Below are 27,329 nucleotides of genomic sequence, written 5' to 3'. Positions count from 1 at the left end.
CCCAGTGGATGATACTTTTGTCCTGCTCAGACCTCCTTAATTCACCCACAAGGATATCTTTGGAACATATTGTCTGATGCAAGATGTAACCCAACCTTGAATCCCTTCTCCCTACACTTCCCTGCGTCCAAGACCTAAGACCCCTGGAAACCCTCCCAGAGGACAGAACTTCCTTCCCAGTACCTGGATGTAATCCATGGTACAGGGCTGGCCACAGCTCTGCCACTACTAACCTCATCCAATTCCTCCTCACTGGCTCCACAAGGGCAAGGGCATCATGGGGGCCATCCTGTAGAGCTAACCCTCAGACCTTTGACATTTTTCTTATACAGAGTAGCTTCAGGAAATATTTGCTCAAAGAATGATTTATCTGGTGAATACAAAACCAGCCAAAGGAACTTGTGATTACCAAGATTAATATTTGTAATTAAAATTTTTTTCTATGATGCACTAGTATTACTTTTGTAATCAGCAAAATAATAAAGACTTTATAAATTCGAGAACATGCATTGTAAGTTCTAGTCCTTCTCTGGTCCAAATACTTCACATTTCAAAATCTGTGGACTCTCAGTTAATGTTCATAATCTCATTCAAGGGGGAACCAAAAAAAATCAAGGCAAGACCCTTCGTTTTTAGGTATGTCAGAGCTGGAAATAGAAACCTACCTACTGGTGGTAGTTTAAGTGTGAGATAAAACCAAATAAAACTCTATTTTTCTATGTCAGGGACTCTGAAACAGATCAGTTGCTAAGGGAGGCAGGAGGGTTTTAAAATAGTAAACAGCTCAGTTTAACTGTAAATTATTATTTAAAATTATCATTTACAGGATAAGCCCTACATCAGATGGGAAGAATTGGGGATGACCTCTCTAGAGGGAAAAAAACCATTTTAAAGACAAAGATAAAAGCAGGTGACCATCCGGGAAGGCTGGGGAAGTCAGATAGAGGGTCAGTCTGTCTCCAGACAAAGAAAGGTGGCTCTCTCTTTCTTCATGAAGAATTTTTCTAATTGTACTGTGAGGAAGGACCAACTAGGAAAAGAAAGACAGGAACAGTGAAGATACAGTTATCAGGAAAAAAAAAAAGCAGAACCAAAATGGGTGAATTAATTCTATTAACTCAGGGCTTTCTGGACATCTGAATGCTACAGTCACGATTCTTATACTATCTTTTACTGCATGTGTTATTATATACTTACTGTGTCTCCTTCAATTGTCTCTAAGATGAATTGTTAAAAATAATTTAACCTTGTCTAAGGAATCATATAAAAACCGTGAAACCCATAAAAACCATGGGTCTGATATGCATAATTTTAACGTGTAGGTATAAATACATATGCCTTTTTAGTGTTCTGCTATGTACCCGCTAAAGCTATCTCACATACCTACAGAGGAATGAGTACCATGTTGGAAACATGGCTGCCATTGAGCCCTAGGTGCAGTGTGGGGGCAGTTCAAGACTTTTCTCCACAGCAGCACTTCTCAAAGTATACTTCTTGGGCTGCGGAGTAGTTTGGAAATACGGTTGCTCCCAAGAAGAGGCAAGGACTAGTCTCTGTTCCCTTGCATTTGGGAGGGCTTGTGACTACTTCAACCAATAGAGTGACACTATGTGACTTTTGATGCTGGGTCATAAGGGGCCCTGGGGCTTCTGCTGGATCACTTCCCTGGATCTCACAGCCTTGCATAAGATGTTTGAGTCCCTCTGAGAGAGGCCACATGAAAGCGTTTAGGTTGACAGATGCAGGAACCCAGCCTCCCTGCCATCCTCACCAATGTGCAGACACGCGCTGAGCCATATGGCGGGTCACACCTCCCTGGGCACCATACCCAACAGCTGCCTGAATTCTTGACCCACAGAATTGTGAGGTATAATAAAATTGTTGCTCTTTTTAAGCCATTTTGGGAGAGCTGGTTATGCACCAATGAATAACTAGAACTGACTACATGAGAATTACCAAGAGAGCATATATCCCTAGGCTCTAGGTAAGACTTACTAAATTTGAATCTGTTAATAGGGCCCAGGCATCTGAATTTTAACCCAGCTTCCTGGGTGTCTCTGGTAGACACTAGAGTTTATTTCCCTTAGAGCTATTGACTAATTCATTTATTCATTCATTCCATCAATGGTCTATCTATTTACTGTTGCTCTGAACCTGGCCACATGCTGGGCACCAGGTATAATTATCATCTAGACAATAACTAAGCAGATGATAACATTGTCCCTGCCCTCAGGGACACCAAGGGCCAAGCCAAGCACATTTCAGTTGAGCACTAGTTGAAAGAGAAGACTCAGAATCTTTTTCACTATGAGAAGCTGAGGGACAAATCCTAGTTCAGAATTGTTATAATTGATTCAAGCCCTCTTAAACCTAATCCAAGACATCAGTAATTGGCGCTGGCTAAGAAACTAGGTGCATTTGGGGCACCTGGGTGGCTCAGTCGGATAAATGTCTACCTTTAGCTCAGGCCATGATCGCAGGGTCCTAGGATCAGAGTCCAGGGATCAAGCCCCAAGTTGGGCTCTCTGCTCAGTGAGGAGTCTGCTTCTCCCTCTGATCTTCTCCCCTCTCCTGCTCTCTCTTTCTCACTCTCTCTCTCAAATAAATAAATAAAATCTTTAAAAAAGAAAGAAAGAAAGAAAGAAAGAAAGAAAGAAAGAAAGAAAGAAAGAAAGAAAAGAAAAGAAAAGAAAAGAAAAGAAAAGAAAGAGAAACTAGGTGCACTTAAATCCACTGACATTTCAGGAACAGTCATCTCCACAGCACCCTGGGGTCTTTGGGAGAAGTTTGGGGCTACTGCCTGGGGCTTCTGTCCTCTTTTAGTATAAGGAAAGAACTGAGGACTCCAGGGCCAAGGCAGGTACCACCTCAGCCCCAGACCCAGATTTCACCCTTAAAAATGACATTCATGTGTATTTTTCCCCCTAAGTAGAAAGTGATGATAGGTGGTTCATGACAGAAAGTGGGAAAATATAGGAAAAAAAAAAAACTTAAAACAAACAACACCTCACTTAGGGGTCTAACCACAGTCTAGTAGAACGTTAAAGAGTTTGCTTGAGTCATGCACAGCTGGGTTTGAATCCTGGCTTCACAGAGCCTCCACAAGCCTTGGTTTTCCTCATCTGAAATGATATTGCCCACCTCTTAAGACTTGCAAAGACTGAGTAAGAATAAATGTGTGTGTGTGTGTGTGTGTGTGTGTGTGTGTGTGTGTGTGTGTGTTTTCCTAACAGTCTGGAGTATTGTGGAATATTCTTCTCTGGTCTTTTCTTCCGGGTACACCTGTACGTTATATTGTTGGTGGATCCTTATATAGCATCCCCACACGTCCCCAGGCATTCTGGCTGCTCTGCTAGAGGCAGGGATGGGTCCAGAGACATCCCCAGCGAAGAGAGAGCAGTGGTGGAGGTAAGAGTGGATGGCGAGGGGCCTGAACTTGGAAGATGACCCCCAGGGCTCCCCCTCAGCACTTTTGCCTTTCTGTGAGGTTTAGGTAAAATTCACCTAAAATTCAGAGCTCAGAGAACCCGACAGTCTCCGTGTGGCTTCTCCATCTTGGTGTGTAGCTGTGGCAACTATTCTTTCAGATTTCCTGGGACAGCTGTCCATGTCCTGCAGTCTCACTGAAGTCCACATGCATTTGGATATAAAATACCAACCACAAATTCCATGTGGCAGCAGCAGGGACAGTATGGCCAACAGGAAGTGTTACTGGTCCTCTGTTTCTGCGTTTTGGAGGGAATCAGGGTTTTTGATGATGATGATGCCCTTCCAGATGTTCTTCCTTCTGCGGAAAGGAGCAGCACTCTCCACTGCTGTGGAAGAAGCACAAAGTCACAGGGGGCAGCTCAGTGTAGCCCCGCACACAGGCTGTGAATTAGCACAGAATGGGGACTGAACCCCTACTCGAGCAGTTATCAGCTGGGTGAACTTTTAATGTCTCCAAGGTCTCTTTTCTCATAGTGTTACTGACCGTTAGATGAGGGAATGCATGAGATACGCCTGCCATAGGGTCTGGCACATAGTGATATTCCCATATTATTAATATTTCCAACACTGGCATGCTCAGAGCAGAGAGAAAATTAACTCTAGCAGCAAAGAGACGAAGAGCCACCACAACACGACACTAAGAAATTGTCGGCAGAACACATGGGAGGCAGTGGCTCTCCTTAGTGCTGTTGCTAAGGGCTCAGAACTGAAAGTGAGCAAAGGCACAGAGACTGTGCATGGTCTGCAAAGGGCGCAGGATGAGCCTGGGGCAGGAAGCACATCGTAGGCTAGATGCAGCTGGCCCCCGGGAGCCCAACTCAGGCAACTCAGGAAGACAGGGGATGGAGACTGGCTAGAGCAGATTATTCTCCAGAACATGTTTCTTAAGTTACTTGTGGTAAAGGACCAGTTTTCAAAAACTTCATTACAGATCAATGCTTTCATCAAAAAACAACCTACAAGAAGCTACTACAATAGTGCTAAATTACAATGAAACTTTCTAAATGCTGACTTTCAATTTTTGTATTTACTGTGTGGGAAGCAGGCACAAGCAGTGCCAAACTCTGGGTAACCCTGTGTGGATGGTGGAAGAGGTCCTGTTTGATTTTGTGTGTGTGCTCTATTATTGCCCCCGTTGTTGCTGTTTGGTTTTGTTTGCTAATTGCTGAGCAAGACGGGGTTGGAAGTTCAATCAGAGTCTTCTTCCATAGGGTATATGGCTGGTTTATTTGGAAATGTGCTTAAATGAATCCTGTGAAAAATTATGTAGTCCTCATCCAATAGTGTGAGCTCAGACATCGCCACACTGCCCCAGGGATAGCCACAGTGGGGGTGGGGATAGCAGGAGAGTAGATGGGAAGGGGCTTGAATTTGGAAGCTGAGCCCCAGAGCTCCCCCTCAGCACATCCTTCTACCCTGAAGTTAAGACAGAACCTTAATACTAATTATAATACAAATACTATAATTAACGATAATATAATAATAAAATTTCCTTCCAAAGGTCAGAAGTCTAGATGGAATCACACTTCCTGTGTAGCTCTATTAACCTTTCTGTTGTCTTCTTAAAGTCTGCACATAAAGAACTTTTCAAGAAGCTTATTAAAAGTCACTTTTGGAATGATGAGAACCTAGAACAGGGATGCAGTGAACTGTCTCCCCCAACTCTTGACAGATGTGGTTTCACCATGAAGAACTTCTGCTTTGGCCCCTGTGCCTCCTGCCATCCAGATGGCTCCGCTCTGGTCTCCAGCCCCAGCTCTCTCCCAGGCCAGCCTCACATCCCCACCGACAACTGGACATTTTCATTAGGACCTCTTGCCGCCCTTCACATGCAGCATGCCTGAAACAAATTTCATTTCCACTCCCCACCCGAACAGACTTCTTAAATCCCTATTTCTACCAAAAGCACTTTTACTGTACTGTGATAGACAGAGGAAAGTAGTATTTTCTCTCTGCTTCAGCTGTTAGAGGGGAACTAATGCCAAACGCCCCTCCTATGTCTCCTCTGCCTTCCTTCCTGGTGCTACAGGAGCCAGACTGGGTTAGAATCATCTCACATGTGGTCATGATTTCATTCTTCTTCTTCCTTCTTCCTTCTTCCTCCTCCTCCTCCTCCTCCTCCTTCTTCTTCTTCTACTTCTTCTTCTTACAATTTTTTAAATTTATTTGACAGAAAGCACAAGCAGGCAGAGTAGCAGGCAGAGGGAGAAGGAGAAGCAGGATCCACGCTGAGCAAGAAGCCCAACATGGGGCTCAACCCCAGGACCCTAGTATCGTGACCTAAGCCAAAGGCAGTTGCTCAACCAAGCCACCCAGGCGCCCCTCATGATTTCATTCTAAGCAGCTCCCAACCCTTCCCACCCATCACTCTCCCCTCCAAATTACTGTGTGGACCAGATTGGCCTTATTTTTCTTTTTTTTTTTTTTAAGATTTTTTTAAAAATTTATTTATTCGACAGGGAGAGAGACACAAGCAGGGGGAGTTGGAGAGGGAGAAGCAGGCTTCCCGCTGAGCGGAGAGCCCAATGTGGGGCTCAATCCCAGGACCCTGGGATCATGACCCAAGCGGAAGGCAGATGCTTAACGACTAAGCCACCCAGGTGCCCCCAGATTAGCCTTTTAAAATGACATACTGAGGCTATGCATGATCTGCTCACGAAATCCTTCACTGGTTCCACAACCCCAGAAAATGATATGCAACCTCCTCAACCAGGCTTCTAAGACCTTCTATAACATGGTTGTCCTAACTGACTCAGCCCTGTCTACAACTACGTTCAGCCCATTCTCTTACTTTCCTTCTGGTCTCTGAATCTTTTCTTCCAGGAGGGCCTGAAGTTCTGCCTTCCAGGCCCCAATTCCTCCCCATCCATCCAGACTGGACACAAACCCCTCCTTCCACAAAGCCATCCTGCCTCTCCCAGCTCATATCAGCTCTTCTCCTTCTCTGCATACCACTTGCAGATGTTGTCCAAGTCTCGTGTCTCGTCATATTATTAACTGTCTGCGTCACATAAGATACTAATATCCAGAAACTTCCCTTTTCTTCTTTGGTATCCAACTTCCTACCACACCATCACAAGGAACCTAGGGCTGTGAATATAACAGTGAACCAAAAAACACCCAATGAATCCAAGAGTCAATCCAAAAAAGGAGAAAGAGAAAGAGGAAGTCAAAGAAGAGATGTGGGCAAGAGAAAATAATTCTGTTTTTCTCTTGGATGCCTAGATATGCATCTTACTATCTCCCAGATTCATAGATTATTTGAATGGTAAAAGCCTTAAAAAACATTGGATCCAATGATACAATGCTGACTGTGAGGACTTGTTGAAAACCAGAAATAATATACTTGATCCAGAAAGAGACAATCAAAAAGGATCTATACCATTTACTAGCTGTGTGACCTTCAGAGTGTCACGTAAACTCTGTTGTTCAGTTTCCCCATTTTTGAAGTGTGAATAATGTTAACACTTCCTTGAGGAGCTTTGGGAGTATTAAATGAGATGATAGATGAAAGATACCAGGATCGTGCTGAAACATGGTACAGGCTCAGTGGTTACTGGGGGAAAGCTTCCCACCTATCCTCCACCACTAGCCCGTGCTTTGACAAACATGGAAAGAAGTATTTCCTCAAAGCTGGTCACCATCTATTAATGCGTTGTGAGATCAATTTAATGGGATGTTCCAAACATATCTACATGTATCTCTTTCTATTTTAAGTCATGATATAAAATGTATTTCTCACTGCGGGTCAGAGTCAGTCAGCTGGAAAGGCATCAGGCTGAAGCCCTCTACAAATAAAAATGAAATGGCACCAAAGCCACACGAAGAGTGCTTTTTTACTAACAATTTCTTATCTTCCAACTTCTCTGGACTTTGTTTTTCCAAAGACCACAATCTTGTTAATGTTTTCTTAATGTAACATAGACCACTGTGGCTACACTAATTAATACAGAATCCCTTCCATGGAGGCCTTAAATTCTCTGTGCCTATGGTCAGGTCTAGTATGCATTTTTCTTCATTAGACAGAATGTTCCAAACACCTTGAGGTAAGAGGAGCACTGCTCACTTGAAATTCCCTTCAGCCCCTTAATGCTGCCTTGCCTTCTGCAGTGATTCCATCACCCACATTGTGGCAGAAAACAACTCGGGCTCAGAGGTCCTGGAGTGGCTGCAGGGACAGAATCATAAAGCCAGCTCACAGCTAGAACTCCTTGACGTCTCCTGGCTGATAGAATCCATGGCAGCAGGAACACCAGTGGAGATGACCGGGAAACACCAGCTTGTAAGTGTTATGGTTGTGATTTTCTTTGCCCTTCACTTGAGGATTAGGAACATGGGCTGTAGGAATCAACAGACCTGGGTTAGATCCAGGTTTTTTGCTTACTCCCTGTGTGACCACGGGAAAGTGACTCAGCTATTCTGAGCTTCCTTTTCCTCTTCTACAATATAAGATAGCAATAAGACCTGCCTGACAAGATGGTTATGAGAACTAGAGTCACATAAGGCAAAGCACTTACCACAGAGCCTGATCTACAGCACCCAGTAGGGGCGCCTGGGTTGCTTAGTGGGTTAAAGCCTCTGCCTTCTGCCCAGGTCGTGATCCCAGGGTTCTGGGATCGAGCCCCACATTGGGCTCTCTGCTCTGCGGAGATCCTGCTTCCTCCTCTCTCTCTGCCTGCATCTCTGCCTACTTGTGATCTCTGTCTGTCAAATTAAAAAAAAAAAATAAGAAAGAAAGAAAGAAATACAGCACCCAATAAATGGTAGCTAGTTTTATGAATAAGACTATACACAAATATTTCAAAATGTGGAAGCCCTGATGTTCTGGTAGCCAGAAGAGCAGAGGGCACCTGTTTGTTTTTTTTCTTACTATGATCATTCATAAGGAAAAAAAATAAGGAAAGTTGGACCCTTAATTCCAAATCCTTCACTATTCATGTTAGAACTGTCTGGAAGGTTCAGACCATGACTATTTAAGTTCATGGAAAAGGAAAATGGTACTTAATTGATTGTTCTTTTTCATGTTTATTTTTCTTATGCAAAAATATTACATGTTAACAATAGCAAATCTGAATATTAGAGATGTGCATACCATAAACTTTGACTCTCCAGTAATTTTATCATCTCTCCAGAGACAATTGCCTTCTAACTGCTGCCAACTTTTTTCATAATATCTATTATTATTACTATCAATTGTTATTAAAAATGGACATTTATGCATTTGTTTAGGTGAAAAGAGACTATTCAGCTAGTCCCAGCCCAGAGCTCCAGAAGACTCCACCACTTGTTATAAAAAAGATCTCTCAATACGCATGTCAGAGAAGAACCACTTTAAACAACTGTAACCAAATCTTCACGGTAAGGGGCTTTACAACATCCAGGGCAAATGAAGGGCATGCAGCTTCTTTCCACAGACTTACAAATCCAATAATGAAATCTGAAAAATCTAGGAATGTTTTCCCCACACTCACTTACCCCCTTTGCCTGATCTCTGACTCCTCTTTTTGTCAAAAATGGATCTACTTCTGTCCTAGAAAAGGACAAATACATTTGGAAATACATGTATATTTTTTAGAGATGGTTTTAAATTACTATTTATTGAGAATTGACACTTTGGGGTACAACAGTTGTCAAAGGCAAGTATTTGGAAAAACCGAATACTGTAATTAGTCTAAAACATAGTTAGAGCAAGTTCCAAAGAAACAACAATAATGCATAAACAGCCCTTCCTGGGCAGCCAAACACAGAGACAGCAGATCTGGATTCTCACCTTTCTGATCTTGGGCAAGTCACTTCTCTTTGAGCCATATCCATTCAACTATAAATCAGCTAGATTGTCTCTAAAGCCCCACCCAGCCCTGAAGTATGGCAATTGTGTTTCAAATGACCCTAACACGCCCACAGCTGTTTGTATCCCAACCTAGAGAAAGTAGTCAAGCTGTTAAAACATGCAGTTAGGCTATCAAATACAAAATTCTCCTGTCTAGACTTCTGGCCCCACCTGTACAAGGAAGACCAGGGAATGGCAGTACTGGGCGTGAGAGCAGGATGGCACACAGCTACAGCTACTGAAATGCAAATGTGCCCTACTATAGACAACTTGCCCTGGGTCTGTGGCACTCTGATCACACCCCTTCATTCATTCAATATGCCCATAGTAGGTGAGGACTGTGTTTTACATACAAGCTAAGAGATGAAAGTGCCCAGTGATCAAGGCAGAATCCTGGCCACAGGCTGGTGGGGAAGTCTCCAGGGAAAGAGGGCAGCATCTTGCTGAGTAAGGACTAGTAGGATGCAGTGAGCATGAGATCCGGCTTTGCTTAAATCACTCCTGAATACCTAATTACCTAAAGGCAGTGAACTCAAAGTTTCCTTAGGAAGTGCTCTGTGAGCTTTTTTTTTTTTTTTTTTTTTTTTTGAGCTGTCTTTTCAATTCAACTCCTTTCATTAAAAGGTAGGGGAGCAAAGATATGGGAGAGCCAATCTCACCCTTCAGGAGGTATTTCGAGACTCAAGAAGAGCAAGAGGCATTTGGAGGTGACTGCTAGCTAGTTCAGGGGCCGGGAACAGATGGTGGTTTGCTTACTTGGTTTCATTCTTCAGGATGCGTTTGATGTACTGGCTGAAAACTATGAGTTCAGAGAAAATGAAGTCTTCTGCCTAGCATTTATGAGAGCAGCTTCCGTACTTAAATCCCTGCCATTCACCATCATCAGTATGAAGGACACAGAAGGAATTCCCTGCCTGGAGGACAAAGTGAAGTGCATCATAGAGGTAAGGGTGAAATGTGATCGTCCTATTTTCTAGGGAAGAGGGGTAAGTAAATGCAGTTAATAGATTTTCCTGTCAACTATGTAGATGTGGAATGGATGGATGGATAGATGGATAGAAAGACAGAGAGAGAGATGGATAGATAGACTCCCTACTCCAGTGTTCTCATGTAGCTGGGGCGACATGGGGCAAAGCTAGTGGAAACAGAACTCTCCCATACTATCATTGATCACAGTAAAAGACTCAAGTGTCCGAAGCGCTCGACAGCAGGGGATGGTCCGTCTTCAAACACAGGCTGTGGGAAGGACCTCAGTTCCTCTTACGGGATGCTGCCCTCCAGAATGGTGGTGGGAGTGACCAGGCAGTTTACCTGATTCTGCATCTCTCCCTGTGTGTTCCAACAAGAGAGCCAGGAATGGGGGATTATTTATGTAATAATAATGTTTAAGGATTCGCTAGCAAAGTTGGCCATCCACGAGTAAGTTTCAATAAAGTGCAAGGTAAAATATTCAAGGAAAATCATCTCAATTCTGTTTAGAGCTAGACGTCCTGAGAGCTTGAACTTGGATTGGTTTTTCAATGGTTCCAAAATTAACCTGCTCAGGTGAGAAGTCCTTTTGTCTCAGCTAGCTCATAGCCATTGAAGAGAAAATTGTCACAGACATTTGGGCATACTATTGGTGAACATTTTGGTTTGGTTTCTGTGGAGTTGGACTCAGACCCTCTGTGCCTTCATCCCTGATAACTATAAAGGAGTACTTGGAATGAGCTGAGATTTCTAAACTTACGGGAAGTCTCTTATTTTGTCTAGATTGGCTAGGGAAACATTCTGAGGGAACAGGGATATATTTCCTGAACAATCAAGCTACTAGATCTGGGAATTTGAGAGCCCTAGACTCTCTGATTTTTTACCATCACTACTGTAAAATATTTTTCAACCATCCATGCAGGAAATTATTGAAGATGGAGAAAGTTCTGAAGTTAAAGCTGTGTTAAATGATGAACGATATCAGTCCTTCAAAGTAAGTAATTTTAGATGTATTTATTGAAAATGTTTTTTCAGGGCACCTGGGTGACTCAGTGGGTTGAAGCCTCTGCCTTTGGCTGGGGTCATGATCTCAGGGTCCTGGGATCCAGCCCCACGTCGGGCTCTCTGCTCAGCTGGGAGCCTGCTTCCTCCTCTCTCTCTGCCTGCCTCTCTGCCTACTTGTGATCTCTGTCTGTCAAATAAATAAATAAAATCTTAAAAAAAAAAGAAGAAGAAGAAGAAGAAGAAAATGTTTTTTCAGTTAATCCTATTACTTATTCTAAGTGGTTGTATCAGCTTGGGTTACTATGACAAAATGCCACAGGCTGGGTGGATTAAACAACAAATATTACTTTTCTTAGAGTCTGGAGCCTGGATGAGAGCAAATGCCAACATGGTCAGGTTCGGGTTAGGGTTCTCTTCCTGGCTTGCAGATGGCCACCTTCTCAACGTGCCCTCACAAGACACACATGGAGAGGAAGTCCCCTGGGGCCTCTTTTTTTGAAAAAAAAAAAAAAAAAAAAAAAAAAAAAAGATGACTTATTCATTTATTTGAGAGAGAGAGACACAGCGATAGAGGGAACACAAGCAGTGGGAGAGAGAGAAGCAGGCTTCCTGCTGAGCAGGGAGCCCGATGTGGGCCTTGATCCCAGGACCAAGGGATCATGATCATGACCTGAGCTAAAGGCAGACGCTTATCGACTAAGCCACCCAAGCACACTTATGGTGCCTCTTCTTATTAAGACACTAGTCCCCTCATGAGGGCCCTACTGTCATGACCTCATCTAAACCTAATCACCTCCCTAAGGCCTCTTCTTCAAATACCACCACCAGGGCATTAGGGCTTCAACTAATGGATGGAGGGGGATACAATCAGTCCAAATTGTGGTCTAGGAAGCAGATGCCCAGATAAATACGGGTGTATGAGCTTACTGCTATGCTGAGGTACAAATTATCTTCTAGCATCTGTCACTCATGGGTACAAATATCATGGAGACACTGGGACTATGGGACAAAACAAACCTGCTGGTAAAGAGCAAACCTGTGTCAGAAGCTCCTCACTGCATCCTGCTCTCCCTTGAAGCAGGGCCTATTACCCTCCAGTGTGCCCCATCCTGGAGTTGCAGGTGACAGAGATTTCTGCCCAGCCCTTCGGTTCTGGGGTGAGGCACAGGCCTAAAGGTGCGTGTGGGCAGGAGCCAAAGCTTAGAGTACAGGCAGCTTGGATTCAAGTTTGGGCTTTCAGCTGGGTGATGGTCAGGAATGCATACAACCTACATGAGCATCCCTCTTAAAATATGCAGAGCATGAGTGAGTGTAAGGGACCCTGGGCCAAGAGGAGTACCCAACAGAGGAAGCTGCTGTCACTCATGGACTGCACAGGCAAGCGACCATCAGAGTACACAGAAGCCTGGGCAGGTGCCAGGCCCCGCCTCCTCACTTCTGTTCCCTTTCATAACACGTGTCAGGAGAGGACCCTCCTGAAACTTAAAGCTCTGTCCAAAGTTACCATCACCCACCTGCTTGTCATATTCAGGAGAAACTGGGTCAAAAATTTCCTTATGTGCCTTCCTAATCCCTTGACCTTGAAAAGTGTTGCTTCATTGTCATAGTGATCATTTCAGAAACTAAAGGCATGCCTCTCCCTCTGTTTCAGCTCTTTACTTCTGTGTTTGGAGTGGGACTGAAGACTTCCGAGAAATGGTTCAGAATGGGTTATAGAACTCTGAATAAAATAAAGCTGGACAAAACCCTGAAATTCACGCCAATGCAGAAAGCAGGTAAACTGTCCTGTCTACAGATCTCCTGCTGTGGTCAGGGGCTCATCAGGTGGTGGTAGAGCTAAGTCAGCTGAACTTCAACTCCAACCTTGGGAACCTGGGTCACTTTTTTTTGTACTTGGTTAAAAGCACAAGCTTTTGGAATCAGACAGACCTGGATCCAAATCCTGGCTGCAACACTGGGTGGCTGCATGATCTTGAGCAAGCTTGTTCAAGTTTCTAAGCCTAAGCTACCGTGTCTATAAAAGGGGGGTAACATTGCTAGTTAATGGGGAATAAATCAGATCATGCTGGCAAAGCCCTTAGCACTAATCCTGGCACAGGGCATAGACTCTCCGCAAGAGAGCCCCTGTCATTCCTGCATCCAGGCATCACACCGGGTTGCGCTGTTGTTCTGGTCCATACTGAACTGGCCCTAGACGTTTGGTCCTGGCTGTCTCCCTTGGGGAAAAGGTGTGGGAGCAGAGTCAAGGGCAGAAAATGGATGTAAAGATTGAGGAGTAAAAAATATTTGAGCAGACCAAGAATCATTGCTGGCACAAATGTGGATCTGCTTTAGAAACCACAAGACACCAGTAAATAGAAGGGAAAGTGTGCAAATCTAGACAGATGGTTGATCTAACCGCTCAGGACCCACCAGCTTGAGAAGACAAGACTATGGTGAGACAGCTGAAGGCTGGCAGGACTTCCTACAGGTTGAAGGTGGTGGCTTGGGTGTTTCCATTTACAGAGGGCTGTGGTACACTTTTTTTAATGAAGAAATGCAAATAAAGGCTCAAAAAAATGAACGTGTTTTAAACATTTACTTTCAACATGTAATAGAAATACAATAAAACTGCAATCGGAGAGAGCAAGCCACATCCAGCAGTGTTGAGTACAGCCATCCTGTAGTATATTACATCCCTGGTACTTATTCTCTTGTAACTGGAAGTTCGTACTTTTTTGACCACCTTCTTGCAATTCCTCCACCATTCACCCTCGCCTCTGATAACCACAAATCTGATTTCTCTTCTACAAGTTTTTGGTTTTAGATTTCACACTTAAGTGAGATCATATAGTATTTGTCTTTCTCTTGACTTATTTCACCTAACATTATGCCCTCAAGGTACATCCATGTAGTTGCAAATGGCAGGATTTCCTCACTTCAGTGGTTGAATAATATTCATACAAACACACACACCCCACAACTCCTTTATCCATCCACTGCTGGATATTTAGGTTGTATCCTAAGACAGCAGTCTTAGCTATTTGAATAACACTGCTGTGAACATGGTGCTGCGTGAATCCCTTTGACATAGCATTTCCATTTCCTTCAGATGTATTCCCAGAGGCAGGACTGCTGGATCACGTACTCATTCTATTTTTAATTTTTGGAGGGAGCTCCCTCCATGGGCCTGCGGGAATAACCAAATCATTATCACAACTGTGTCTGAACTTCCATCCACCACTTTCCAACTCCGAATCTTCCCCTCCTAAATCTATATGCATTATCTTTCAAGATTCATAGGACGCAGTTTATTGGTCAAGAAGGCTGGTTCTTCAATTAAAAGTCCTATTTGAACAGCTTGCTTTCCAGGTGGATATGAAATATAGGCTCTTTCTTCATCAGGCAAGTATAAGTCTCTTTCTTACAAGTCAGAAAGCAGAGTCATCGTTACCGTGAAAAATACACAACCAAAAGCATAGAGAACACACTCGTCTCTGGGAAAGAGTTTGGTGATGCCTGTGGTCATGTTTGCTCTATCTGGGGGCAGAATCCCCTCCCACAGAGGGCTGGTCATGTCACGTGTCACTCTCTCCATTGACCTGTTCAACGGCCCCCTCAGGATTCCTTTATTATGAAGACCTCGTCAGCTGCGTAACCAGGGAAGAAGCAGAGGCAGTTGGCATGCTGGTTAAAGAGGCCGTCTGGGCATTTCTGCCTGAAGCCTTCGTCACCATGACAGGAGGATTCAGGAGGTAGATAATGAGAGCTCCTTTTGCCTCTCCTGCTCTAACACCTTCAGTGGCTCCCTATATTCCGAACTTCAGGCTTCCAAGCATGACACAAAGGCCTTGGTGATCTGGTACCAGCCTGTCTCTGTGGTCTCATCTTTTGTACCTCACGTTCCCACCCCAGCAACCCCAAATGCCTTGTCTTTGCACACACAGAGCTGTTTCATGCCTCTATGACTCGCTCGGCAGTCCCTTCTGCTTGGACTAGCTTTCCTCAAATTGTCACCTGGCTGACTTCTCCTCATCTTTTAAGACTCAATTCAGATACCACCTCCTTCTCCAGGCTTGGCCAGACAGACTACCTCAGGGCTACCTGCCAAGTAATTTGTTTGTATCCATCCTTTCCCTCACTTAGTTTGTAGACGTTAGTGCTCTGTGAGAACCAGGAGCCTGGCATAAAACAGGTACTCAAGAAATATTGGCCAAATCAATGAGCAGAATGAACAAACTCTTCACAGAAATGTGTGCCTCCCGAAAGAGATTCCTTGCCTCCCACCCCTCCACTCCTCCAGCTCTCCCTGTGGCCCTCTTACCTGTTTGCTTTTGGCCATCCTGGCAAGCCAAGTCTGAAGTGAGGGAGCAAGTGGGAGAGGAAGATCAAATCTAAGAAAATGCCTTCAGTCAATGTCCTAATTCCGAGAGCCCTCTCTTGTATCATAGTTCTTGGTTTGCTTGGCGACATTCTTGTCTCTGTATGGACATGTGGGGGTGAGTGCAGAAGAAATCATTTCCTTTGTTATTTTTGACCCACGCATATGTAATCACATATGTACTATGTGGGATTTTTTTTTCTGTCATAAAGTTATTCTACGAAGAGTAGAGCTGCACAATAAGGATATTTTTTAAAAATTTATCATGTGCATTTTGTGATGCTCAAAGCTTGAGCACAGGACATAGAAACAAAGGTGACTTTTAAAAATTGGGAGCTAAAAAACTAATTCATTTCCATTTTATACTTTTTTTTTGTTCAGAGGTAAGAAGATTGGGCATGATGTAGATTTTTTAATTACCAGCCCCGGGTCAAGAGATGAAGACGAGGAACAACTTTTACCGAAAGTGATAAACTTATGGGAAAGGAAGGTAAGAAGAAGGATCAAAAGTAGATGTTTGGACACTCAAGCAGTCCGTTAATACCACTGAACTTTGCATACTGTTTACCTCATAATTTTGTAATGACTATCTGATTGTCAATGATTTGCAACAGCTTACACAATGGCACATGACACCCAATGAGACTTATCCGCCTGGGGTCCTAGAGTCCATGTTGTGAATATCAATCTTGCATATACACACTTGTCCTGTTTCCAATGGGGCCAAGGGTGTGTATGTCTCTGTATTGGACATTCAGGAGCATTAGATCTCCGAAACAAATGGAGAGCATGTACAGACCTGGGAGGTATGAGATGGGCAGCCCAGTTTAGGCGTCGGGCAGGACTGCTGGGATTGGAATAGAAGCAGCCAGGAGGTGTCGCTGGTGCCTGGAACTCTCTTCTGTTCAACAACCACCTTGGCCTTGTCCTGAGATGGGAAAAAAGAAACTCATGAAGACAAGATGAGCTCAGAAGCACTGACCCACTGAGGAGATGAGACTTCTCCTAGGCTACCTATTGCCCAGCAGAGGAGGTAAAGGATAGGCAGCAGGGAGAGCCTCCTGCAGGGCCCTGACTCCAGTGAGAACTCGACTTCCCAAAGAGACCAGAGGGCTCCACCCCAGGGACCTACAGGAGTGGCGGGCTGACAAGCCTGGGGCTGGTGTTTTTCTGGCCCAGCTCCATACTTCCTGAGCAAGCTGGCCCCTGCTGGGTGTGGGCCATGCTCCCTGATATGGCAGAAAGAGAGAAACCTCAGATCAAGTGAAAGTAAGAGCCAGAAACACAACACCCTGGAAACAGGAGCACAAGAAGGGAGGACCCAACGTGGGAACCAGATCCAAATTCATCTGTAAGGCCGACCTACACGGGCCCCTCTGCTCTACTTGAGCAGGAAAGGTGGGACTGTCTCATGGATAGTACACTAAGTACACTGCATAGACAGTGCACTAAGGCCCTGGGTGGGGACTGCAAGGCCAGGGTTCCCTGTGAGGACCTATTCAGCCTCAGTTATTTATTTATTTATTTATTTATTTATAAAAAGATTTTATTTATTTATTTGACAGAGATCACAAGCAGGCAGAGAGGCAGGCAGGGAGAGAGGAGGAAGCAGGCTTCCTGCCAAACAGAGAGTCTGATGCGGGGCTCAATCCCAGGATCATTACCTGAGCTGAAGGCGGAGGCTTTAACCCACTGAGCCACCCAGGTGCCCCTCAGCCTCGGTTTTTAGACACCAGGCTCCCAATGCCCTGAGGCTGTCCCGGACTAAGACAGGGATGGAGGAATGGGACCATGGGGACAAGGAGCCTTCCTTCCTCTTGTCTTTCCTCCGTTTGAGGCAGTCATATGTCTGCCCTCCAAGCAAAGAGATGGGCCAGCGGGTGGAGACCAACATTAAGCCTGTGGGTTTTATTTAGGACGTTGTCAAAGGACAATCCTGCCGTTTACTGGCTGCATGGCCTGGGGCGCTTTGCTTAACCCTTCCTCATCTACTAAACAGGGATAGCAAAGCTCTGTCATTTCATTAACGTGGAGGATTAACGGAGAATCAGATAAAGCGCTTGACACAGTGACTAGTAAGGTGGAACGCCTGCTATACACAGGCTGTCAGCGTGATCACGCCTGCGCAACTGTCCCTTGCGCTCTGCTGAGAGCCAGGCCCGGCGCCAGGTGAGGGGACCCGGAAGTGAACGGGCGCGGCTGCTCTTCCCTCGCGGACAAACAGGCCTCCGGAAGCCGACCCTGAGGGCCAGCTGGGTGTCCCAGGTCTGCCCGCATCCCCGCAGCCTGGGACCTGTCCCTCCCACCCTGGCTGGGAACTCTGCTTGCGTAACTTCCACCTCAACCTTGCTCCTCACTCCACGGACGTTCTTACCCCAACTCGCATTTTCCAGATTATCCGGGTGATCGCCCACGCAGGCATACGCATGCGCATACACACACACACACAGCACGCACGCGTTACGGTACATCACGTCACGTTACATTACGCGTTACGTTACCTGACTGTGAAGACAGCCTGGCAGGGCTGGTCTGAGCCGCCTGTCAGCTGACTCTGAATGCGAGCCTTCTAGAAGACCCCTGGGTCAGTGCACCGAGAGGGAGGAAAAGGAGCTTGGAGCACTGTTCTGTGGTGGGGGTCCCCATGGCCAAGGCTCCTTCAGCCTGAATTCTCCCTGGCCAGCACAGCTAAGCCCAAGGAGGGGAGGGCTGCTGGAGGGAGGGACGGGGGTTGGACCCTGGTGGGTGGGACTTTGGTCAGGGCCGCTCACTCCTCTGTTGGTCTCTCATCCCTGGAAGGCTGAGAGATTGAAAGTATTTACACTCTTTAGGGAAAAGAATATATTCACTGCTGCTGAGAAACAGATTTCGAATAGGGGATGTAGAGTCTTCTGAGAAGGGGTTGCAGGGAATTAGAACACAAGGGCGGATGGATCGTGGCCCTCAAATAAGGGGAGGGCCTCACCCTCTAGCCTCTCAACCCTCCCTGCTCGGCTGGCGAGCCTGATACTAAACTTGGGGTCACGGGGACTCCCTCTTTGTGAGAAGCGGAACCTCGGGAGCTGAGCGCTCTTCTCCTACAGTACCCCAGGGAGGGAGGGAGGAAGGAACAGGGGAAGGCCTCCCTCTCCTTCTTTGTCAGGAGTCACTTAGTTTCCAATAGGAAGAAAAGAACATGCTGGTAGGAAATGTTTACATCTACAGCCAGAGCCCGAAACGTCAAAGGAATTTTCAAAGAAGGAAAGAAGTTACCGAAGGGGAAATGGGGGGCAACAAGGAAAGAAACAGTAGAACATAGAGCCCCAAAACAGCCCAGGCTAGAGAGTAGGAAGCAACATCAGGGGTGTGTGTGTGTGGGGGGGGGGGGGGTGGAGTGTGTGTGTGTGTGTGTGTGTGTGTGTGTGTTTTGACAACGGTTCCCTGCAGCAGACGCAGAAGGAAATGCCTAAATAAGCAGACAGCAACATTTTATTCCAGGCATGCCTTCCCAAATGCCTTGCAAGATTGAAAGTAAACCCCTCCCAAGGATGGCGCATTGTCTAGGACCAGCCAGTGTGGCAGAAGTGCAAACACAGCTTACAATTATTAGAAAGCCAGTTTTGTGGATTTTGGCGGGAGGTGGGTATTTTTACAAATTTAACTTTAAAGAAAGACTTGTGAATATTTTAATAGCTCACTCTTCAAATGTACATAATTCAAATTTAAAGAAAGGCTGCTGTAATGTACTAATTTATGTAAGTTTCATTAAAAAGCAGAATTGTGTTTTCCTGAGCTGGTGATTAGATCACCCTAGGGCAACATTTGCCACCTTCCCCAGAAGGTCTCCAGGACATCAGTGCTTCCCTCTCAGTCCCCTCCAAATGCTGTGTTCTTCCTAATAGCGTTCCTGGGGGAGCCACTGAAGGGCTAGAGTTCCCTCTTTTGAGGTCAGAAAAAGGATCCCCTTCAACGTTTAGCTGAACCAAAACAATGTCTCTTGGAGGGCTGCAGAAGAAATGCAAAGCATTCCTTATAACAAAATGAACGGAACCAGTAGTGCTCAAACTGTGGTTCCTGGACTAGCAGCATCCTGGGAACCTGTTAGAGATGCAGTCTCGCTCTCCCTCCTTCCCTCCACTGAATGACTCTGGGCACAGGGCCCTACAAACTCTGTTGTGATAAACTTTCCACATGCTTCTGATGATAATTCGAGAACATCTGACCTAAGGACAACAAATCACATACCCTAATAGCTATGATTGAATTCTTTCAAGGTTATTTGGTTTTTTAGTTGACACTCAGATTTAGCATTTATTACTACCATCTCCCTGCCTGTCCACCAAGCAGACAATTGGGGCATCGCTGGGCACATCTTAGAATCACTTCTTATCTTTCTGACTCAGGAGCAGTAGGTGAAATAACCATCACTAATATTATGTCATTCTCAAGGCGGACAGAGTGACACTCTTTGTCCTCAAAGGGATAAGGCAAGTTTCTGAGCACTGACTTGTAATTCAGAAGTAAGGAGAGGGGTTCTCTGGAGCTTTGGCCTAATTGCTAAATTCCTCTGCAGCAGAGAGAGGATAATACATCCACTTCCTGGCTTCCTCTCCCAGCGTGGTCAAGTGGACTCACACAGCAAGGACAAAACATGGCCACGTTCTGCTCAAATCTGTGAAGCTTCTGTTGAGAGCATTCATTAAGAGCCCAGTATAAAACGGCAGACCCTGTCCACCGGGGAGTCTTCCTGATGTCTTTCTGTTTGTTTTCAGGGATTACTTTTATACTGTGACCTTGTGGAGTCGACATTTGAAAAGTTAAAGTTGCCTAGCAGGAAGGTGGATGCTTTAGATCATTTTCAAAAATGCTTTCTGATTTTAAAATTGCACCATCAGAGAGTGGACAGTGGCAAGTGCAGCCAGCAGGAGGGGAAGACCTGGAAGGCCATCCGCGTGGACCTGGTCATGTGCCCCTACGAGCGCCGTGCCTTTGCCCTGCTGGGCTGGACTGGCTCACGGGTAAGTGCTATGTAGGTCCAAAAGATATGGGCTGGGTTTACTGGGGCCCAGGAGAGAGACAGCGGCAGTGGAGGCAGGGTAACAGGGAGGAGTGCCCAGAAACCTCCAGATCCGGGCATTCTACCTGCATGCAATCAAGTGAGACTAATTAATTTAGAACAGTGTGGCCCCGGGCTGGCACCTGCTTACCTGGGAGCAGGTGAGATGTGTAAATCCCCCCCATCTACCATCCCCCACCCCACCATCCCAACCCGTTCTCCTGAATCAGAAACTTTGGGGATGGTGCCCAGGAATCTGTGTTTGAAAAAAGCCCTGCACATATTTCATATTTCTGATGTAGCTAGAGTGTGAGGACTGATGTAGAGAAAGCAACAAGGTGGCTGAGCGCACAGGTTTGGCTTCTCCCAGAGCTGGTCATGAGGCACTGCTCTCTCTCCTACCAGCTGGGGGATCTCTAATGAGTTCCCTGTGTCCTTGAAGACTTGGTTTTTCCATCAGGTCCTAGGGACCTCAGCCACCTCCTGCTGAGGGGCTGCAGGGATGGGTGAGATGAAGCTAGCAAAGCCCTCAGTACCACGCGGGCCACGTGGTCGGTGCTGGCCAAGTGGTAGCTCTCACTCCCACCATGTTATATTCACAACAGTGGTGCCCCTGATTTGATTCTCATCAGCTTGAGCTCCCCCCTCTGGTGTAAGCACCCCTCCCTTCTATCAGTGTCCCAGGGTAGCTAGCTATGACTTTGGTGACATGTGCCTTTAGAGGGTTTTATGTAGATGAATGACATAACACAGATTAATTGTCCTCAACCTTGAGTTAAATGCCCAGTGCCTTTGCTTGAGCTGCAATTATTTCAACAGAGGGTCTTGGCCCTAGAATTTCTTACTCTCACCAAAAATATTGGCTGACGTTTTTCATTCATGAAAGCTGGAAAAACTGATGGAACAATATATCATAAATGCAGCTTGTTGACCTGAATCTTTGGGAACACAGATTCTGTTGAGAAAGGGGAGAGTTCCAAAAAGAAGTCCAAGGTTATACAAGGTCAGGCCACTTAGGAATCACTGGCAGAAATGGTTTCCTCTTGTCCATTTTGTTTGAAGATGGGTGTATTTCCAGCACATTCTAGTCTCTTCTCTCAGAGTCCTTGAAATTACTGTTATTGGTTCTGCAGGTGTTGATAGAATACTAAGCTTTTCGCTGGGCCACTTTAAATGATTTGACCTCTTTAAGCCCCAATTGTGCCATCTCTGTGGTGAGTAACAGTGGTGCCTACCTCCAATGTCACCATTTGGGTTAAATGAGAGGCTGCATGGGTTTAAATGTGGCATGTGCCCAGCATATGGTAGCTACTCATGTTATTATTTTTATGCCCTATTTATGCAGTCACTGAAGATAGTGTGTTTTGTCTCCAGGTTGATACCTGTTGGTGGGCGACCAGAATTAGTTCTAGTCTAAAATTCTATAGGTGAGAAATTCAATTTCACCTTTTTAGGTTTCAGGGCCTAGGAATTATTCTCCACACATTTCATCTATTAATCTCACCTCAATTTGGGGCCTACAAATGTGAATGGTGCCCTTGAGAGTTTTGCAGTACACAACTTACGCAGCTGTATGCAGCAGCTCTGGATCCATCTCTGAAGTCTGTTGTGATCAATGACACAGCAAGCCTGATACCATTACCCCTGCTCAATGTTCAGCCTTTCTTCATCTGAAACACAAGACATTGTCCTTGCCATGCCTGTTTCACAGGGTCATTTTGAGAAACTAAAGAGGCTTTAAAGCAAAAGGCAGAACTGTCTCAGGTAAAGTGCCTGAGCTTTGGGATGCGGGAGTCTAAGTCCTAGCTCTATCATTGGTTGTGTGGTCACGGGTAAATGACTTAAGCTCTCTAGGCGTATTTTCTTCATCTGAAAAACAGGCTAATAACAGCTCTAGCCTTACAGGATTGTAATGAGCAATTAACAAGACAATGCCCTCATCTCAGCCCAATTCTGAGTCCAACTGTGTACTTAAAACTGTTCCCTTTTAGGTACTTAAAGATTCTTTCAGACTCTTGTAGAAGTCGTTAAATATTAACAGCAAAAGAGCACATTAGAAAATTAATATAAAGCAAGAAGTCGGCCCAGTGCCTGGCATAAGGTAAACTCTCCAGAAATATTAAGAAGGATATAATTGCCTGGTTTATAGCCATGGCCGTCCTGACTGGTCCTCACCCAGTACAGCTGAGTGATCCTGTTGTAAATCAGATCAGGTTACTCCCCTGTCCAAAACCTTGCAGAGACTCCCCATTTAATTCAGAGTAAACGTGGAAGGTCCTATAGTGGCTCGTAAGACCCTGCAGGATCCTCTCACCCTCTTAATGCCTCTGAACTCCTCTTCTACTGCTCTCAGGGGCCAGGCTTACTTCTCGCTAAGGCTGTGTTCTAGCTGTTCTTCTGCCTGGAAAGCTCTCCCCCCAGAGCCTACTTGGCTAACTCCTTCACGTTTTTCAATTCCTTGCTCAAAACCCCACCTTCTCAATGAAGCCTGCCCTGTACACAGCACTTACCTTTCAGCATATCCTATAATTTATTTATTCCGTTCTTGTGTCTTTTCTGTGTCCTCTGCTCAAATCCAAGCTCCACCAGGGTAGACGTGTTATGGTCTAAGCACGGAGACCATACCTGGCACATAGCAGATGCTCACTAAATATGTGTTCAGTAAATATTATTATTCTCCAAATAAAAGACATTATTATCATTTCTTACAGCCTATGGGGAAATGTTCTGAGGTTTTAGCAGAGGAGTCCAGGAATACATCTGTCAGCACACATAACTGGGGAGCTAAGGACAGTCTCTCACTCTCCTCATTATCCCATTCCTCCCCAACCTTTCCCAACACATTGTGAGCAGCCATTGCTCTAAATCCTGGGGGCGGCAGCAGGGGTGGGGCCATGAAGATAGTGTCCCAGGGATGGGAGGAAGCTCAGTGCCAAACAACACCGTCATATTTTCACAGACCAGCAGCTACTGCATCCAGAATCTGCTTCACCCTGTTTGTCCACAACCCTGGCTCCCCCTGTGGCACATTATCAAAGACTTCTGTTTGGAAAGTCTGTTTTCTTACACACGGGGTGGTGGGGGGAAGGTCCCCACAGCAACTTTCCTAAAGTAGGAGATGGCTCCTCCCAGTAGAGGGCGCCATTATTCCACGGTTCCTCCTCTCACAGGGGATGATCAACATTTCTAGATCTGTGGGGCTCTCAGATAAAAAAACATGAATGTCAACTGTCCTCTATCTCGGGCTTCAGCTTTCACTCCCTGCAGCCTTAGAGCCCACCCTTGACCATAGGACATGCTATTCTGGGACAAGTGGCTCAAACCATCAGTTTTACAGAATTTCATGTGAGAGACTGTTACAGTGAGAGGGAACCTTACTTACTCACTTCCTTCATTCTCCTGTTCAACAAATCAAGATCAGAGAAGCTGGGTGACTTGCCAAAAGATGCACAGCCAAATAGGGACAAAATCCAGGATGTAATTTGGGTCTCCTGACTCCTCATCCTCTCTTACAATAGTGATATTCCAAAACAAAACAAAAACAAAACTACTATTCATCCAGCATTTACTTGGGGCCAGCTATTATCCTGGAGACAACCCTCTCCAACATTTAATTATTCATTCGACAAACATTTGCTGTACATCTTCTATGTGCCAGGCACTATGAGAAAAGAGAATATGGTCATGAACAAGCCAGGCTCCTATTTTCAGGGAGCTTACATTCTGGTGTGGCAGGGCAATCACAGAGCTCTGTCATCACAGAAACTTGCCCTCAGGGAGAAAATTGCTTTGAGAATGTTTAGTGGAGATAAATAGATATCTCACTGTAGAGAGTTAGATATCTCTAAACACATAATATCGAAGACGTTCTAGGCTCGATAGTCATTTATTTTAATTATATCTCATCCAGCAGTTTGAGAGAGACATCCGACGCTATGCCACGCATGAGCGGAAGATGATCCTGGATAACCATGCATTATATGACAAGACCAAGGTAGAGTTGTCTACCCAAGATGGGCTTCTTTGATCATCATCCCAATGGTTAGCTCTCTGAACACTTTTCGTGAACTGATTTTAGTGTCCAGGTTCAATTTCCTTTGCCCTGAGTGTCCTGTTCTCCCAGATCACAGTTGAGGACAGCTAGAAGAATCCTGATGGGACCATGCTCCCTACCTGGCCTGGAATGTACCTCAAGGGCTTTGGACTCAAAGATGATGAGCTTGTTGGGCCCTGAGAACCAGTTCAGCAGTGAACATTAGTTGAGTGTGGTATATCTTTGTATCTTTAGTGAATAATTCCAAAGGAAACCAAGGAGTCCCCCAAATCATAAATACCATGCAAGTACCCCTTAAATGCAATGAGCAGTAACATTTTAAATGATCACGTAGGTCATTAATGAGAGCAGTGCAAGAGAGAGAGCAACAGAGCTGCCCTGAGATGTAGACGAGCAGTCAGCTGGGCTCACTCACCAGCTATGGAACTCACTCGGTATGCTAGACGTACACTGGTCATGATCCAAATTCATGCCTCAGCAAAATGATAAATTACTCTATGAATTATGAAGAGTTAAATATTCATCTGTTAAATCTACATGCCAAAGTCTACTGTTTTTACAGTGGTCAAGGACACTAAACTAAGCTCAGAGGGGAATAAGACACAAAATAACTAAGAGTAATGATCTTGACACTCTAGGAGCTTACAGTCCAGCTGAGCTGTATTATTTAGAGCTATCTCAGTTAAAAGTCAGAAACCCACTCCAAGATGGCATAGCAGAAAAAGGATGCTTGGCTTATAATTGCAGCATCTGGGGGTAATACTGACTTCAGGTGTGACTGCATCCAGCTGCTAATGCAGGTTTCCCTCAGTGTTGGTTTCATTCTCAGGCATGGTCTTCCCACGATTCCCATCCTTCCAGCTTGATAGAGAAGAACCTCTTTCCTAATAGTTCTGGCAAGAGTCCTAGTTGATATTCACTGGCCAGGCCTAGGCTGTGTGCCCAATCTTGAACCCTTTACTGTGGCTCTGATTGGTCAGGCTTGGATCACATGGCCCTCCTTAGAGAGGGAATTAGCTCCACACCTGATCCTCAGGACTGAGAGGAGGGAGTGGTGGTTTTCCAAAGAAAAGTCAAAGTGATGCTGTCAGATGAGAGGACTGTAGATTGGCAGGAAAGCCTCACATGTCAAGCATGTGAGTGGAAGCACATTCACATAACACAATTTAGGAATACTTACAAATGAACACATTCTAAATAGTCTAACATAACGGAGTATATCTTACATGCCCTACGCTGTGCTATAGGCAAGAAGGAATGACGGAGAAGTGGTGCTTGGTCTAAAAGAGATCATAGGCTGGAAGCCTGGGGGGGTTTGGGGTGGGGCAGGTGAGGAAGGCCAGAGGGAGAACCCAGCGTATACAGGTATCCTATAATTGCTTCTCCTCATTACCTAGAGCAGCAGTGCCTCATTTTGGCTGCACATGAGAATTACCCAGAGCCTTTAAATAGACTGGTCATAGGACCTCTTCTGAGATTCTCATTTCACTGGACCGGGGTGTAGCTCAGGCTTCAGTGTTTTTTTAGAAGTCTCATCAGGTGGTTCTAATGAACAACTGTAGTTAAGAACTACAGATCTATAGAAAAAATACCAACTGCTTGTAACTAAATATGTAAAGTTGTCAAAATTTTACCTTAATCTATGAAATATCATATTTTGGGATTAGAAAATATAAAAATTACAGAAGTCAGTTAAGATCTAAAGAAAAGATGACTTTTTATACTCAGAAGCAGGGAATTATGTTTTGGTAACAATTCATTCTGCCAAGACAATTTACAAGTAAAACTCACTATGTCAGCATCAAGACGTTTAAAAATACCTGAATGCACATATTTCTTTTTATACTTTCAGAAAATATTTCTCAAAGCAGAAAGTGAAGAAGAAATTTTTGCACATCTGGGATTGGATTACATTGAACCATGGGAAAGAAATGCCTAGAAAAAGTTGTCAACTTTTTTTCAGCCTTTTTTTTTAGGTTAAGTAGATTATGCTTCATATTGTAGTAAAGATGCCTTAGAAAAATATGAGATTCTTTAAGCCTTATTGAAATACAGATTGCCTTTAGAAATAGTTTTGAAAACATGATAAGGCATCACCTGGTAATGGGTTATGCTCTAGTAGGCCATTTGTATGACTGTGGCTTAGAATTCACAATGCATTTTTCCATAGAAATTATATTGAAATGGGTGGCTTATTTCCAGGGAAGCTCATCAAAGCCCACTTTGCCCGCAGGGTAGCTGAGATACTGTATATTTGGAATAAAAACAGAAGGAAACAAGAGATGGTGGAGTCTTCTTTTCACTCAAATACCATAAAATATTCTAAACAAAAATGTAACAAAATGAAAGAATGAAGAGTTGAAGATTTATTGAGGAGAGAAACAGGTTTAATGAGAAGATCAGAGATTCTAGAAGGGGTTCTAGGTCCCTTCTGGAGCTTTTGGAGGATGGGGTCCTAACTCTAGACTCACTGTGCTCAGGTCAAAGTCTGCTCCTCTGGTCACAGTGGAGCTGTGCTCTAGGTGTCCTAGCACAAGGCCATACACAGGATGTATTCCCACCGCTTTCACTCAGAAGTGCAATTTCC

The 27,329-nt window shown here is 44.9% G+C and overlaps 1 protein-coding gene and 1 long non-coding RNA gene across 3 annotated transcripts in view; one reads left to right on the top strand and one right to left on the bottom strand.

Moving 5' to 3' along the window:
* Window positions 1-18,073, bottom strand: part of LOC116882802 — a 28,070-nt gene extending 9,997 nt beyond the window's left edge. Inside the window, exons 1-2 of the long non-coding RNA XR_004385699.1 lie at window positions 18,028-18,073; window positions 16,453-16,581 (exon numbers count right to left, since the gene is read on the bottom strand). This is a non-coding gene — a long non-coding RNA (uncharacterized LOC116882802). The remainder of the gene's footprint in view (window positions 1-16,452; window positions 16,582-18,027) is intronic.
* DNTT (DNA nucleotidylexotransferase) overlaps window positions 1-27,021 on the top strand; it is a 30,403-nt gene extending 3,382 nt beyond the window's left edge. Inside the window, exons 2-11 of one of the 2 annotated variants that reach the window (XM_032883388.1) lie at window positions 7,600-7,771; window positions 8,719-8,847; window positions 10,093-10,263; window positions 11,211-11,282; window positions 12,945-13,068; window positions 14,895-15,027; window positions 16,035-16,143; window positions 20,528-20,650; window positions 24,599-24,682; window positions 26,595-27,021. In XM_032883388.1, the coding sequence (XP_032739279.1) occupies window positions 7,600-7,771; window positions 8,719-8,847; window positions 10,093-10,263; window positions 11,211-11,282; window positions 12,945-13,068; window positions 14,895-15,027; window positions 16,035-16,143; window positions 20,528-20,650; window positions 24,599-24,682; window positions 26,595-26,681 (1,204 nt within the window). In that variant the 3' untranslated portion in view covers window positions 26,682-27,021. Of the gene's footprint in view, window positions 1-7,599; window positions 7,772-8,718; window positions 8,848-10,092; window positions 10,264-11,210; window positions 11,283-12,944; window positions 13,069-14,894; window positions 15,028-16,034; window positions 16,144-20,404; window positions 20,651-24,598; window positions 24,683-26,594 lie in introns of both variants that reach the window. The other variant, XM_032883381.1, reaches the window with a different exon arrangement.
* Window positions 27,022-27,329: the final 308 nt, after the last annotated feature.

The sequence above is a fragment of the Lontra canadensis genome, unplaced genomic scaffold, assembly GCF_010015895.1.
Source record: "Lontra canadensis isolate GAN:19392208 unplaced genomic scaffold, GSC_riverotter_1.0 scaffold3, whole genome shotgun sequence".
Classification (NCBI taxonomy): domain Eukaryota; kingdom Metazoa; phylum Chordata; class Mammalia; order Carnivora; family Mustelidae; genus Lontra; species Lontra canadensis.
The sequence above is the reverse complement of the archived record's forward strand: the minus strand, read 5'-3'. Positions and strand labels throughout refer to the sequence as shown.